Source organism: Lithobates pipiens, unplaced genomic scaffold (genome assembly GCF_037356315.1).
Source record: "Lithobates pipiens isolate NorthernLeopardFrog02 unplaced genomic scaffold, aLitPip1_a1.2 Scaffold_8, whole genome shotgun sequence".
Classification (NCBI taxonomy): Eukaryota; Metazoa; Chordata; class Amphibia; order Anura; family Ranidae; genus Lithobates; species Lithobates pipiens.
The window spans coordinates 241651620-241668337 of NW_027507903.1; the positions used below are offsets into that span (position 1 = coordinate 241651620).

General features: G+C 40.5%; 1 protein-coding gene across 1 annotated transcript in view; it reads left to right on the plus strand.

Moving 5' to 3' along the window:
• Positions 1 to 16718, plus strand: part of PTPRR (protein tyrosine phosphatase receptor type R) — a 304723-nt gene that overhangs the window by 18900 nt on the left and 269105 nt on the right. The window contains exon 2 of the mRNA XM_077468720.1: positions 14984 to 15288. Coding sequence (XP_077324846.1) covers positions 14984 to 15288 — 305 coding nt within the window. The remainder of the gene's footprint in view (positions 1 to 14983; positions 15289 to 16718) is intronic.

Below are 16718 nucleotides of genomic sequence, written 5' to 3' on the forward strand. Positions count from 1 at the left end.
GTTGGTGCCAACTCATGCAGAGAGAAGTGACTCATGCAGATAGCAGAGGAAGGAGACTATAGAGAGAAATGACACACGGTGCTTTAGATTGAGGCAAGTGCACACTATAGAAGCATATGCTTCATTCATTTGTCATATCTGAGGTTTACAACCACTTTAAGAGGCCTAATGTAGTGGAGGTATACAGCGGTGCTGACATAAATGGAGTATTGTAAGGCATTTATCTGCTGCGTCTGTATTGGCAGCGGTCCTGTGTATTGAAATTATGATTTAGAAGACCTATCACTATTGCATTGCATATTACAAGCAGCTTATCTTGCTTTCAAAAAGTTATGAAAATTGGGAGAGGAAAGCACAGGGAGAGAGAAAAATAGGGTTTGATTTATTAAAGAAATAGAGGCTGTTCAATTTCCAAATTGAACCCTTTGTTAGGAAAGCTGCTTACATTCCTTAAGCGCTCTTTCAGACGACCGCTCTCTGTGTCCATTTTTTATATGGATCCATGGGAATGCAACGCATCTAGATGGGTGGTCTACATCTGCCCACATCCAAGTTTGTTTAGGGCTACAAATTGAAACAGAAAGGGTTTTTTCGAAAAGATGTAGACAAGGAGACAAATCGAATGAGCGCTGAAGCAAACAGATGCACATTTACTCATATCCACCTGTAAATAGGGACTGCATGGGGCAATTTTTTTCATCCTTCACAAGATGGAGGAAAAATTGGAACAGATGCATATGTTACAAAAGTGACATCCATCCCCTACTGACCTGATTCAAATCAACCCCATAGTTCCACAAAAAAGACGAAACAATCTGGCCATTATATGAATATTGGAGTCATATTTGTAGTGCTGTATGACAAAAAGAAATGAGAATTTGTTACTAGGAGTAACAAGAGAAGTTTCACCTTGAGATACTTTTGACCATAAAGCCTTCCAAGAGAAAGGGAGACAAAGAACGAGAGAGAGAGAGAGAAAATATGTTTATGGCTAATGAGTATCATTTTCGTTCCACACCATACTGACATGTCAGATGTTACAGAATGAATGGATTTTTGTATTGTAAAAAGTCACATAAAACATTCCTTTGAATAAGTGTTTCAAGCTGAAATAAAACATATCTAAAATATACTGAAGGATATAGACAGCTTCCTAAAGCAGTTCCAAATGTTATGTGAACTCACAGTATCTGTCATTTATTTTCCGGCCTGGATTCACTAAAGGTTGAAATTTTGCCGAAAGGACAATACATCTCTGTGTCAGATAAAGATGTTTTTAACATTTGTATCCTCACACAACCTACACTTTAACTTTGCAATAGTGATATAATCTAATAATGACTGCTCGGAGTGTTAAAACAGAAAAAAAACAAAAAAAAAACGGTTATGGATTCTTCTGTTCTCAAAGCAAAAGGAAAAAAGAATCAGCTTCATTTTCATAGAGAGTGTTCCACCCACACCTAGAAGAAGCAGACGTTCCCTAGAATTAGCCTGCTGCCTATAGTAATTGAATTATAAATACAACACAATTAGCAACTAATTCCTATTTGACCATAATATACAATCAACAGTTGCATTTCCAAATAAGTGCCAATTGTTTTATCTTTTAACATTAAAGCAGAACTAAACTCTGCTATCCAAGCCAAAGAAACTGCCATCTTAGCCCCAGCTTTATGGTAAACCGCCACCATCAGCGGATTTGTTCTTCGGCTCCCCGATTGCATGGGCGAGACCGGAGAAGCACCGGAGGAGGGCAGCGGGGGGGCTGGGGTCGTCCCACCTGTAAAAGCATTCAAGCAGATAAACAGCCACTATGATGACTTTTATATTTTATGGGAAAAAAGATATTTGGATGATACCTGTAGCTACTCTTATCATTTAGATATCTCCACTTTAAGTCCTCCATGTCATATGACATCAAGCTGAGGGAAGTGGTTAATCAATTTAATGTGGACCTTAACCCATTGATTTAAAGCAAAACTAAATTCACTAATGTAACCCAAAACAGTTATATTCAAGACAATCTGTACATGATAACCATCACAGTTGTTGGTGACTCAAATGAACTGTCAAGCCATCAAATGGATGTGTCATAGCTGATCACATGTGTAGCACCATGGCAACTGCAGATCAAACAGAGGCTAAGATGGCAGTTTCTTTAGCAATTAAAAAAGATGATTTAGTTTATTCTGCTTAAATGGTCTGTCCAGCTAAAATGGATACAGTGAAGGAAAAAAGTATTTGATCCCCCACTGATTTTGTACATTTGCCCACTGACAAAGAAATTATCAGTCTTTCATTTAAATTTTTTTTGGTAGGTTTATTTTAATAGTGAGAGACAGAATAACAACAAAAATATTTAGATTTTTGGCTTCCACGTGTCTTCTATACAGATAACGAGATAAGATTAGGAGCTCTCTCTTAAAGGGAGTGCTCCTAATCTCAGCTTGTTACCTGTATAAAAGACACCTGTCCATAGAAGCAATTAATCAATCAGATTCCAACCTCTCCACCATGGCCAAGACCAAAGGATGTCAGGGACAACATTGTAGACCTACACAAGGCTGGAATGGGCTACAAGTCCATCGCCAAGCAGCTTGGTGAGAGGGTGACAACAGTTGGTGCGAATATTTGCAAATGGAAGAAACACAAAATAACTGTTAATCTCCCTCAGTCTGGGGCTCCATGCAAGATCTCACCTCGTGGAGTTTCAATGATTATGAGAAAGGTGAGGAATCAGCCCAGAACTACACAGGATAATCTTGTCAATGATCTCAAGGCAGTAGGGACCATAGTCACCAAAAAAAAAAATTGGTGAATGAATGAATGACCTGTATAGCACTACAAATGAGAACTGAATCACCTCAAGATGCTTGATCCGTCCTGTGTTGTCCTGCTTTTTAGAAGAGGTGGGTCTTGAGTTTTTTTTCTGAATGTCCGATGGTTTTCTTCCATGCGGATGTTAGGGGGTAGAGCATCCCATAGCCGTGGTCCTTGGACTGTGAATCTTCGTTCTCCCTTTGATTTGTAGCGGGATTTGGGGATGAGGAGGAGGTTTTGGTTAGTTGATCGGAGACTGCGATTGGGTGTGTAGTGTTTTATTTTCTTGCATAGATGTTGAGGAGCATTTCCTTGTGGGTGAGACAGAGGGTCTTGAATGTGATCCGATCCTTTGTGGTTAGCCAATGTAGGGTCCTCAGGGATGGGGAGATGGATTGCCAGGGTTTTTTTCCTGTTACCAGTCTTGGTGCCGTGTTTTGGATGACTTGTAGGCGTGCAATCTGGTATTTAGGTAGTCCTATGTAGAGGGAGTTTGCGTAGTCGAGAATTGATGATTGTTCCAACTACTACTGCTTTCTCCTCTTCTGGAATGAAAGGGATGAATCTACGTAGCAGGCGCAGAAGATGGCGAGATCCGCTGACTACTGATCCTATTTGTGCATCCATTGACATCTCTATGTCGAAGATGACTCAGAGACTTTTGGCTTTGGTGCTTGGGGAGATGGTCTGTCCAAGGATGGTGGGTGGTGCCACACTACTCCTTAAAGGACTGAAATCCTGCAGCACCCGCAAGGTTCCCTTGCTCAAGAAAGCACATGTACAGGCCCGTCTGAAGTTTGCTAATGAACATCTGAATGATTCAGAGAAGAACTAGGTGAAAGTATTGTGGTCAGATGAGACCAAAATCAAGCTCCTTGGCATCAACTCAACTCGCCGTGTTTGGAGGAGGAGGAATGCTGCCTGTGACCCCAAGAACACCATCCCTGCCATCAAACATGGAGGTGTAAACATTATGCTTTGTGGTTTTTTTTCTGCTAAGGGGACAGGACAATTTCACTGCATCAAAGGGACGATGGACGTAGCCATGTACCATCAAATCTTGGGTGAGAACCTCCTTCCCTCAGCCAGGACATTGAAATGGGTCATGGATAAGTATTCCAGCATGACAATGACCCAAAACACATGGCCAAGGCAACAAAGCAGTAGTTCAAGAAGAAGCACATTAAGGTCCTGGAGTGGCCTAGCCAGTCTCCAGACTTTAATCTCATAGAAAATATGTGGAGGGAGCTCAAAGTTGAAGTTACCAAATGTCAGCCTCAAAACCTTAATGACTTGGAGAAGAACTGCAAAGAGGAGTAGGACAAAATCCCTCCTGAGATGTGCGCAAACCTGGTGGCCAACTACAAGAAACATCTGACCTCTGTGATTGCCAACAAGGGATTTGCCACCAAGTACTAAGTCATATTTTGCAAAGGGATCAAATATTTATTTCACTCAGTAAAATTCAAATCATATACATTTTTTGAAATGTATTTTTCTTGATTATTTTGTTGTTATTCTGTCACTCACTGTAAAAAATAAACCTATCGTTAAACTTATAGACTAAGCATTTCTTTGTCAGTGGGCAAACATACAAAATCAACAGGGAATCAAATATTTTTTTTCCTCTCTGTTCTTAATTTAATGTTGACTAGCTGAATCACCCACTAACATCTTATGTCCCTCTATTTAAAAAAAAAGTTTTTTCTCTCTATTTGAGATTCCTCACTTGGTAGAATATAACAGAAGGTGTAAGACTCCCTGTGCTTCAGCAGTTAGCGTGTAACTATAAAGTGGGCAGGAGAGGTTAAACCAAGAATACTGAAGGTAAAATCCCATTGCTGGATTCTCATATAAAAAGACAGTCTTCAGGTCAGCTGATCAACATGCACATATAACTAAAGATAGCTTTGGTGGGCTAAGGTTTTAAAATGAGAAATATCTCCTTGTTGTAACATCTTCACATTTCTCTACAGACCTTGAAAAGATGATTGCAGGGGTTAAGACACATATACTGGATAGATACATACATAGACATTGTACTAATAAAGATAATGCCTATGATCTCGGTGCAGATGACAGGCAACATGTACAGAGCCAATCAGAATAGTTCTATGCCTTGTGATCACTGAGATAGCCAGCCACGGTGATCACAATTGTAAACAATACATTTGAGACCTTTGCTCTTCCCCTCTCAGTGTTATGAATAAAGATTTAATCAAGAGGAGGGAGGGAGATCAATTAATCTCCTTTTGTATGATCTCTCCTTCCTACTATGGACACTGAAGCCATGTGTAAAACATTCATTTCAGTATCTGGTGTCACTTTCTTTGGCAGGTCTGGCTGGAGAAGCTAATGGACTAGATCTGTGTTCCATTAACTTTACTGGAGGGCAGGTGACACATCGGGGGTCTTTTAGACCACTGCTGTCTCATTTAAGTGGAGTTCCACCCACTTTTGAGAGGTGGTCTTAAATGAAACATCACCTCTCCACCCCTTGTTTTTGGATAGTAACATTTTTTTCTTTTCTAACATACCTTTTTATGAAGTACAGCCTGTACTTCCGATCCATTCGGTCCATGGCGCAGGACCTCTTATCCTCTTCTTCAGTGAACCCCCCCCGCTGTCTTCTGGGACCTGTGTGTGTCCCAGAAGACAGCCGACCATTCACAAAGCTGCCTATTTGCCTTGATTAGAATGGCGGTGCCTGCACCGGATCCGATGGATGGATCGACCTCAGACAGGTAAGTGTCCTTATTAAAAGTCAGCAGCTACAGTGTTTGTAGCTGCTGACTTAAAAAAAAAAGATTTTTGCAGGTGAAACACCGCTTTAACAAGAACCTTTCACATTTTCTTCCTATGTAATTAAATATAAGGCACCCAAGCAGTTAAAACCCCACAAAAAAAAGTTGAGCCCTACCCTCACCTGCACATACATATGAATGTAAAATCGAACGTTGGGGTGCCTACTCACAAAAAATTTGATTGTACTACACATGCTGGAGTAAGAGCAATACTCCTAGGCTCATTCTTTATAGATAACTCTAAACTGATAACTTGTAGGGGCTTTTAACCACTTGGACCATTTGGCTGACCAAAGACCAGACCACTTTTTGTAATATGGCACTGCGTCGTTTTAACTGACAATTGCACGGTCATGCGACAAGGGTCATAAACAAAATTTATGTCCCTTTTTTCTCACAAATAGAGCTTTCTTTTAGTGGTATTTGATCACCCCTACGATTTTTATTTTTTGCGCTATAAACAAAAAAAAAGAGAGACAATTTTGAAAAAAAACGCATTATTTTTAAAATTTTGCTATAATAAATATCCCTCAAAAATATATAAAAAAATATTTTTTTCCTCAGTTTAGGCAGATACGTATTCTTCTAAATATTTTTGGTCATTTTTTTTTCCAATAAGCGTTTATTGATTGGTTTGCACAAAAGTTATAGCGTCTACAAAATAGGGGATAGTTTTATGCCATTTTTATTATTTTTCACTAGTAATGGCGGCGATCAGCGATTTTTATTATGACTGCGACATTATGGCGGACACATCGGACATTTTTGACACATTTTTAGGACCATTGTCATTTATACAGCAATCGGTGCTATACAAATGCACTGATTCATGTGTAAATGACACTGGCAGTGAAGGGGTTAACCACTGGGGGCATTGTAGGGGTTAAGTGTGTCCTGGGGTGTGTTTCTAACTGGGGGGGCGTGGCTGTGTGTGACACATCACTGATCTCTGCTTCTGATGACAGGAAGCAGAGATCAGTGTCACTGTCACTAGGCAGAACGGGGAGATGGTTGTTTACATTAGCATCTCCTCGTTCTTCCTCTCTGTGAGGCCATCACAGGTATCCCCACAGCGCTCGAGTCCACGGGACCCGTGACCCGACTCACAGAGGTCCCGGCCGGCGTGCATGCGATGGCACGGCGGCAAATTTAAAGGGACGTACCTGTACGCCCATTTGCCTTTCCATGCCATTCTGCTGATGTACATCGGCGTGCGCCAGGCGGGAAGTGGTTAAAGCATCACCTATGGAAAATGTAAGGTACCAAGGTTTGTTGCAGTTTCACGGGTGCATATAATTTTATGGTTTAACATGTTGGATATCTATTTACCTCGGGCAACCTCATCTTTTACACTTTACCAAAAATTGAGTAATATATTGCGTTTGTATGCCCCAAAATTATTAGGATTGTATATTTTACTAGCATTTTGCACTTGATAAACCCTTGCATTAATATTGTGTGACATGAAAATCTGTATCTATTACTTTATTATTCTTTAGGGACTCTGCTTTCAGAAAGTATATACAGGCATACCCCACCTTTACGTACACAATGGGGTTTATTTACGAAAGCTGGAAAGTGCAAAATCAGGCTCATTTCTGAATAGAAACTAATGAGCTTCCAGGTTTTATTACCAAAGCTTAACCTCCCTGGCGGTATGATTATTTCTGATTTTAGGTGCTGAAAGCGGTACAATTATTTTGCATGGAAATTTGGCGTTTTATATTGTAAGCCTGCAATTCTTAGGAATAACTCACTCAAATCTGTCCAAACCAGAGTCTAGTAGACATCCCGGGTATGATAAAGTTTATAATATAATAAATAACTATAAATAATGATAATAAATAATAATAACAATTATTCAATAATGTAATCAAATCCAAAAACACTGAAATTTGCTCATTTGCAGAATTGTCGCTGTCATTAGATTTAGTGTTTGATAACGGATCTCCCCACAAATCGCTATCGCTCAATTGTGCAAGTGATTCTAATTTATTATCACTGTTTTCTAGTTGGTCTAAAACCACTTTTGACATAAAGGGACACTTTTTGGTTGCTATGGACAATCTCCAAATTCCAGGCAGAAAAAAACTGTATTTATAATATAAAAGTGTACGCAGGTCACTGGACAGACCACTAGGGACAAAGGGTATGTGTATTTTTTTTTATACAGTACTGTAATCTGTACTGTATGTGTATTGTGTATTTTTGCTTTTTTGAATTTGGCGCCGATCTCCGCTCCCATGCGTCGTAACGTTGCAGGGAACGGAGCTCGGTGGCACTCGGGCACTGTGTGAATCGAGCGGAGGACGGCTCGCACACACAGCGGGGAGGACATCGCTGGATCCAGAGGGGACAAGGTAAGTAAGTCTCCCTGTATCCAGCGATGCGATCCCGAGTCTGGCTCGGGGTTGCCGCTCACGGTACTGAAATTCCAGCCCGAGCCAGACTTGGGAATACCGCCAGGGGGGTTAATTGTACAAGCTGGGGTTAGAAGCTCATTGGTTTCTATGCAGAAGTGAGCTTTATTTTGAAATTTCCAGCTTTAGTAAATAACCCCCATTGTGTACTTAAAAGCGGGGTATGCTTGTAATGTTTTGGGAGTTTTAAGTAATCTTCCAACCTAAAATAATTTTTTACTTGTGTGCAAAAAAATGATATAAAGGCTCTGGCAACTAAATGGATTAAAACTCAAGTACAAGAATACATACATTGCTGATTCATACATCGAAAATAATGGACACTTTGCAAAATGATAAAGGGACACATTTATATCCTGAGCGCATGTATATTTTGTAGTTTGTGTTTTCAAGTAATGTAACCCAATTAAAACATTCATTTATTAGGCTGAATCTGAAGCATCTCTAATTTCTATCATTAAGTCAGCGTCTTATTAGGTTTGTTGATTTGTTATTTCATTTTAATGCTGTCCCGTAGCTCTTTTTTATTACAGTAATATTTTGTACCAATCCCGTGCATGCTTTATCTTTGCATGTAAGGAAGAGTGAAATGTGCTGATATTTAAGCAGTAACTTATTTGTGTCGTGGTCTCATTAATTCCTTTTATGATTACCGAGGATACACAGTGCACCACGATTTCACCATAAAATTGTTAATTAGAAAAACTCATCTTACACATATTTGTTTATTTTCTGTTATCATTTACACTTTCAGTGGCTTACTAATAACAAATATGTCAAAAAAAGTTATGTTAGCCAAGAAAAATGAAAGACGGCATGATGGGATTTATCGTTGTGGGGTAAGTGGGTGGATAGTACAGTACAGTTTTTGTTCTAAGCTATGAATTGCTTCTCAGTACATCTCACACAATCATATTACCCAGCAGCGATAATCAATTTGCACCTGTTTACTTTAGAAGATGCAATTATCCTGCTTAACAGATCATGTGGAAAATAACCCAAAGGAGTTTTTAAAGTTTTTGTATTCATTTTTAAATGGTGTTTTCAATGTTGTATCTGACAGATGGCAAAAAATAAATAAAGATGCTGTCAAAGGCTTTCAGCAGCATATTATAAGCATGGGATCCAAAGTACTGCCATATCCAGATGATAACATCTTTTCCTATCCAAGTGACAGGAACACTGGGCTTTACCACTGCGCGGAAGCACTATTTATTCTCTGACACAAAACTGAGGGAACAGAACAACGTGTATATCATAGTGATGGTTTTCTGCCATGGACTATTATAGCAGGGGTGACACATAGGGATTGATTTACTAAAACAGCATAGAAACCAATCAGCTTCCAGGTTTGTTTTTTTGTCAAAGCTTAACCTACCTGGCGGTATTCCCGAGTCTGGCTCGGGGTGAGATTTAAATACCATAAGCGGTAATCCCGAGCCAGACTCGGGACCGCATCGCTTGGAGAGGTTTACTTACCTTGTCCCCTGGATCCAGCGATGTCCCCCCGCTGTACGAGCGAGCCGTCCTCCACTCGATCTGTCACATCGCCAGGCTCCGTTCCCTGGGAGCGTTGCGACGCACGGGGAAGGAGCTCGGCGCCAAATTCAAAAAGTAAAATACACAGTATAGATACAGTATAATGTAATCTTACAGATTACAGTACTGTATCAAATAATTATACATCCCCTTTTCCCTAGTGGTTTCTCCAGTGCCCTGCATGCAGTTTAGTATTATAAATACTGTTCTTTATGCCTGGAAAATGGAAATTGTCCATAGCAACCAAAAAGTGTCCGTTTACATCAAAAGTGGTTATAGACCAGTTAGAAAACAGCGATAATAAATTAGAATCACTCAGAGAATTGAGCGATAGTAATTTGTGGGGAAATTCATCATCAAACACTAAAAGTAATGACAGTGATAATTCTGCAACTCATCATATTTCAGTGTTTTTGATTTAATTACATTATTGAATAATTTTCATTATTATTATATTATTATTTGTTATAATTATTTATAGTTATTTATTTTATATATTATATTATAATTTATGATTTCATATTTCAAATTTTATCATACCGGGGATGTCTATTCGATTCTTGTTTGGACAGATTTAAGTGAATTATTTCTAAGAATTACAGGCCTACAATATAAAATGCCAAATTTCCATGTAAAATAATTGTAACACTTTCAGCACCTAAAATCTGAAATAATCATACCGCCAGGGAGGATAAAGTGATTGTAAACCTCAGACATGAAATGTGAACAAATCATATCATCTATAGTGAGCACTTGTCTCAATTATGAGCACTAAGTGTAATTTCTGTCTGCTGCTTCATTCCTCTAACAGCATGAATCACTTCTGACAAGTTTTAAAGACACCATTGTGAAATTACGGGCACAAGGTGGCTCTCTTGTTCTGGGACGTGGGGTGTGTAGCGTGGCGATCGGAGATGTACTCTGTCCCTGGGACACAGCGCATCACCGATCTCGATAAAAAGAGCCAATGAACAGGCTCTTTTTTTTTAACATAAAGTTTATTTAAATTTCAACAAAACAGACATTCTGTATCAGGTTATAGATACATACAGACATTGATCAATATTGTCTTTACATAACTTTACAGGTGTATTTCCTTAGCAACAAAAGTATTTTAACACGTTCTTTGTGTCGTATACCTCAGAGTTACTACAAACATAATTACCAAGAGACGAGACTCTTTAACCATGTAATCAACTATGTCCAATCACAGCTGATCACACATAAACAAGGAAATGCAGATTATCGACATTCCTCTCCTCACACTGACAGCAGGTGAGGAGAGGAGAGACAATTAGCGGCTTTTCCTCACAGGGGTGATCTGCACAGATGATCAGGGTACTGATCATCAGTGCCCTAATTATCAGTGCAGCCCCAACAGTGCCCAGCAGTGATGCCAGTCAGTGCCCATCAGTGCCTGCTCATCAGTGCCGCCCATCAGTGACCAACAGTGCCACCCATCAGGGCCACCAAACAATGCCCATCAGTGCTGCCTATCCTGTCCGCCTTTCAGTGCCCATCAGTGCCGCCTATTAGTGCCCATCAGTGCCACCTGTCAGTGTCCATCAGTGCCGCCTATCACTGCTCATTAGCGCTGTATATCAGTGCCCATCAGTGCCACCTCATCAGTGCAGCCTATTTGTGCCCATCAGTGCAGCCTCATCAGTGCACATCAGTGAAGGAAAAAAATACTTATTTACAAAATTTTATAATAGAAACTAAGAAAAACTTTTTAGTTTTTTCAAAATATTTGGTCTATTTTCTTTTTTTTTTAGCAAAAAATAAAAAACCAAGTGGTGATCAAATATCACCAGAAGAAAGCTCTATCTGTCTCAAAAAAAATATATAAAATTGTGTTTAGGGACAGCGCTGCATGACTGCGCAATTGTCATTCAAAGTGCGAAATCTGAAAATTGGCCTGGGCGGGAAGGGGTAAAAGTGTCCAGTAGGCAAGTGGTTAATTGAACAAGGTAAAGTTAGAAGGTGATTGTCTGTCATAAACACAGCTGCACCAGGTTTTACACTCTCCAGTTTTAGTAAATCAACCCCATAGCCTCCTTCAAGTCACATTTCTAACTGTAAGGTTCCATATTGCCACCTTACCTGCCAATGTGGCTTGGGTCTTATTGTCTCTCGCAGTGCAATTGTTTGTCAACACTTTGACACAGTAGCGCTCAGGGATACTTGAGAAACTAAACAAATGATGCAAGATGATATCCATTAGACCTTTGCCAAAATGGAAATGTACTGCCAATGCTGTCCTCACAAGATCAGGGAATCTAGAAAAACAATAAACAAACAAAAGAGAAGGGTGCAGAGACTTAGTGCATTACCATGATTTTATTAAGTGCAAAATATAAAAAAACACGTGGAAGTCCCTGGATCTATAGTGCACTGGTCCAATTTCTCAAAATTATACCTTTTAATATAATTTATCCTTCTTCCCTATAGTGCACGGATATGCAATTAGCGGACCTCCAGCTGTTGCAAAACTACAAGTCCCATCATGCTCTGCCTCTGGGTGTCATGCTTGTGGCTGTCAGAGTCTTGCTATGCCTCATGGGACTTGTAGTTCTGCAACAGCTGGAGGTCCGCTAATTGCATTTCCCTGCTATAGTGGATTCTACTATGCCACACACAGAAACACCTAATTCAAACAATTACTCATACTGAACTAACACAATGTACTGTATATTCAGTAAAATGTAATCATAAATGATAAATCAAATAAATGATATTAAAATAAAAAATACTGGGCCCTATCCAAACCAAAAAGTACTCTATTAATCAAATATTCCATTTGTAAAATTGCAATAGGTTGTCACCGGTCCTATGATGCTCCTAATAAAACTAGCATCAAGTCTCATTTTTCTTGCATTTTTTGGTGGAAAAGTATTCTTTGTACCTCCAAACCACCCGCCCCATCCCCAGAAATGTAGAACTGAGTAGTTTAATGCCTAGTACACACGATCAAACAATCCGGTGGAAAAGTCCGGCGGAGTCAAGTCCGCCGGACAATTCCCCCCATGTGTAGGCTCCGCCGGACTTTTTTTACCCAAAAGTCCGGCGGACTAAGAAAGTATTTTTGCACTCCAATCTGTCCGCCGGACTCGCATTTCGGCGGACAATCCGGCCGTGTGTGTGCCAGTCCGCCGTACTTTTGAAATGAACGGAGTTTTCCCGCCCGGAGAAAAGTCCGCTCATTTTGAGCGCATCTCCAGGTAGCCAGGGCCAGTGAAGGAGGCATCGCTGGCCCCGTCACCTGTATGGACTTAAAGGGGAACCCCTACGCCGAAAAATCGGCGTGGGGCCCCCCCCTAGGTCCATATCAGACCCTTATCCGAGCACGCTACCCGGGCCGGCCAGGAAAGGGGGTGGGGACAAGCGAGCGCCCCGAGCCGTACCAGGCCGCGGGCCCTCAACATGAGGGGGTGCCTTGGGGAAGGGGGGGCCGCACGGCCCCCCACCCCAAAGCACCTTGTCCCCATTTTGATGAGGACAAGGGCCTCTTCCCGACAACCCTGGCCGTTGGTTGTCGGGGTCTGCGGGCGGGGGGCTTATCGGAATCCGGGAGCCCCCTTTAATAAGGGGGCCCCGGATACCGGCCCCCCACCCTATGTGAATGAGTATGGGGTACAATGTACCCCTACCCATTCACCTGTAAAAAAAAGTAAAAAAAAAACACAACACACAAGGGTTAAAATAGTTTATTGCACAGCTCCGGGAGTCTTCTGTCCGTCTTCCGGGGTCTTCTCGCCAGACTCCTCCGCTATCTTCTGCTAGCTCTTTTGCTAGCAGAGGAGCCTGGCTTTCTTCTTCGCCACCTCGCCCTCTTCTTCCGACTTCGGGGGTCTTGTCCCCCTCTTCGGTTCTTCTTGCCGGGCCACCGCACCTTCTTCTAGCTCTTTTATAAGCGGTGGCCCCGTCTTCTGTCGCCGCTGTTGCCGTTTTCTGTTCTTCTCTTCTCTTCAGATGTTGCCTTGTCGCTGCCTCCATTGTGAGCAGAGGCAGCGATGAGGCAACATCTGAAGAGAAGAGAAGAACAGAAGACGGCGACAGTGGCGACAGAAGACCGGGCCACCGCTAAGTCAGTAGTTTACCTGCCCTTCCAGCCACAAAGTGGGCAGTCTACCTCTGTGGTGGTTGGACCCTGGCCATCATTAGTACTGATAGGGCACAATAGCTTCTTCCAGATGCCTTCTTATGGGCTAGAATGTTAACTAGATGAGAAATGATCGCTACATCAATTTTAGCCTCTTCCCAACATCCATACATTTGACATAGGACAGTCCGCTACTGCTGTCCTTCACAGCCGTTAGGCTCAAACACAGATCCGCCCTATGGGGGTTATTTACTAAAGGCATATCCACTTTGCACTACAAGGGCAAACTAAAAGTGCAAAGTGCACTTGAATTTGCACTAAAAGTGCACTTGGAAGTGCAGTCACTGTATTATTATTATTATTATTATTATAATACAGGTTTTATATAGCACAAACAGTTTGCGCAGCGCTTTACAACATGAGGGCAGACATTACAGTTACATTACAATTTAATACAAGAGGAATCAGAGGGCCCTGCTCATTAGAGCTTACTATCTAAATGTAGATCCGAGGGGAACAGGCAAGGAAAATAAATAAAAAAACAGCATTTTAGCTTGCACATAATTGGATTATAAAATCAGCAGAGCTTCCCCTCATTTCAGATCTACCCGTCAGATTTACAGCAACTGTACTTCCAAATGTACTTTCAGTGCAATTTCAAGTGCATTTTGCACTTTCTAGTGCAAAGTGGATTTGCCTGTCGTAAATAACTCCCTATGTCTCATAAAATAAATACAGCCTATTCCATTGACTCCATGCTTCTGGCATTCATTAGTTATCTGCTTCCTAATTGCTACAATCACAAGGTCTTTCAATGGTGCTATATAATAAGGTGAATTCTAAACAATTGGAAGTATTGTAGAAAGTGATATTTACTGGCAAGTCCACTTGTAAATGATTGAAACAGTTCAAGCACTATCTATCTATGTATCTGTATGTGCTCACGGGGGGGGGGGGGGGGGGGTAAAGAGTGGCACAGACTCTTCTAACCTGAAAAAATGGAACAGTGGTGCTAGGGAGGCAGGGATTAAAAATGCAGGCTTAATTGTAAGACATGGCTGTTCATTTTACACCAATGTCACTGGAGGTTGTGTAAAAAATCATTAAAACCTTTAGTGAAAAATATTGAAATTATCATTTTGATTTTAAGCTGCTCTGCATTCCACTTTTCTGTTTATTATAAAGAAAAAATATACGTTTTTATTATTTTTTTATGTAGCAAAAAAAAAAAAAAGGAGCCAGGGCTTTTTATTTCTTAAGTACAATAATATGTTTTATTCTGCCTTTTGCCCTAACAGAGTGCTTCTCTGGAGACAATGATAATTTCTTGGCCATCCGCGAAAGGAAGAACGGGAAGTCCAGGTTTATTTACAGTCATGTGCAAAGTATTGAGAAAAGTTTGGACCTAGAAAGACAGAAAATGCCTGAACACAATTTTCACTCTCCATCCAACCTGAAAGGCAGTAAACTTTTTCCTGCACTTTATATGAAATCCGCTTTCCCCCGATCATCTCACAACCAAGCCCTTAATCTGCTGGCTTCAGAGGATCGGGATGTTGAAATAGAAGATCTTCCCATTGCAGAATCGTGTGTGATTTTAGTGGTAAGTGCACCATGTGAGTAAAGAACATCATTGTCCTTTATACTGAAAAGGTTAAGATTGAGAAGTGTTGCTGGCTAACAACCTGGCAAATTTAGAACTGCGCTGGAATATAGCAAGTGGTGAATGAATAGAAAAATCGAATTATTTTATTAGGTGATGCAAGTGGGGGGAGAGTTTGCTTACTTTGTAAAGCGAAAGTTCACTGATCTTGGGGAAAAAAACTGTTTACTTCCATTGTCCAATCATGTGCAAAAAGAAATTTTTTATTTCCCTTGGAATTGGTTGGACAAATTAACACAGCTTCACCTAATTTTTCTAAACTTTTCAATTTTAAATGAACCATCTCTATTCTTAGAATACTGTAAATCTGCCCCATCAAATTGAGCATTTTGCTGCATAGACAGACATAAGAAATGCATTGTTTTCAGAAGAGACTAACATGATGCCTTGCGTTGTGCTGGAATAGTCCTGTCTGCTGGATAACGGATACCAGATAGCTTACCCTGTCCTTTCCTTTCATTGGCTTCCAGTACACTGACACCAATCCTAAGACTGCTGTGTGCCCCCAGTTTTATATTGAGTGGAATGGCACATAAAAAAAAACATAACATTTTTGGCTTTTCAAAAAACAGCTGATCGATGTTCAAAGGCCCTTGCAGGCTGTAAAAGTCACCATAAATTTGCCTGGACCCCAAATTTCGAACCCACAGGATTCACCTCAAACGCGTAGGATCCAAAACTCAAGCCAAGCTACATTCCATAGCTACATAGTCATAGATAGTATCTTCAGAAGTATAAGGAGCAGCCCAGGAACAGTGCAGTGTTCTGCATCTTAGGGTTACTCCTAATTTTAGGGACAATCCCCAATTTTTACAGTTCTGTTTCTAACTGCAAAATATCCCAGATTTTGTCCCTGAAACTCTAAATATTCAGCCACTGAAATGTATGGGGGAACAAAATGTAATTTCTGTTACCAAAATCAGGGGGACCATCTGTAGTGCTCTTCAGTGACCAGGAGTCATCACTAGTCTTGCTCCTACTTTGGTTGGAGTGACTGTGCTTTAAGTAAAATTTTTAACAAATTAATTCTTAAATCAAATCAAATACATTAACTATTTCTGATGTTGCTGGTTTCAATTTCTAATGAGCAAAATCATTTCTAAATAAGATGGGTCATAAAAGTTTAGAGCCGCTGTCACCAACTTAAAAATTCCAGATAAAAGCACAGAAAAACAATTAAAGCTTGCATTTAATATTTTTTCCTTTCCACAAATAGTTTTATTATTCAGTTGTAATGTGCTTTTGAACTTGCTAGAAAATTTGTCTGCTCCGGGAATAATCCATTTCCTAGAATAGCCCCCTCTCTCCTTGCATGTCATAGCCCTCTCCTCTTCTGTGAGTGTCTAATTACTGTCTGTACTGGCTAAGCT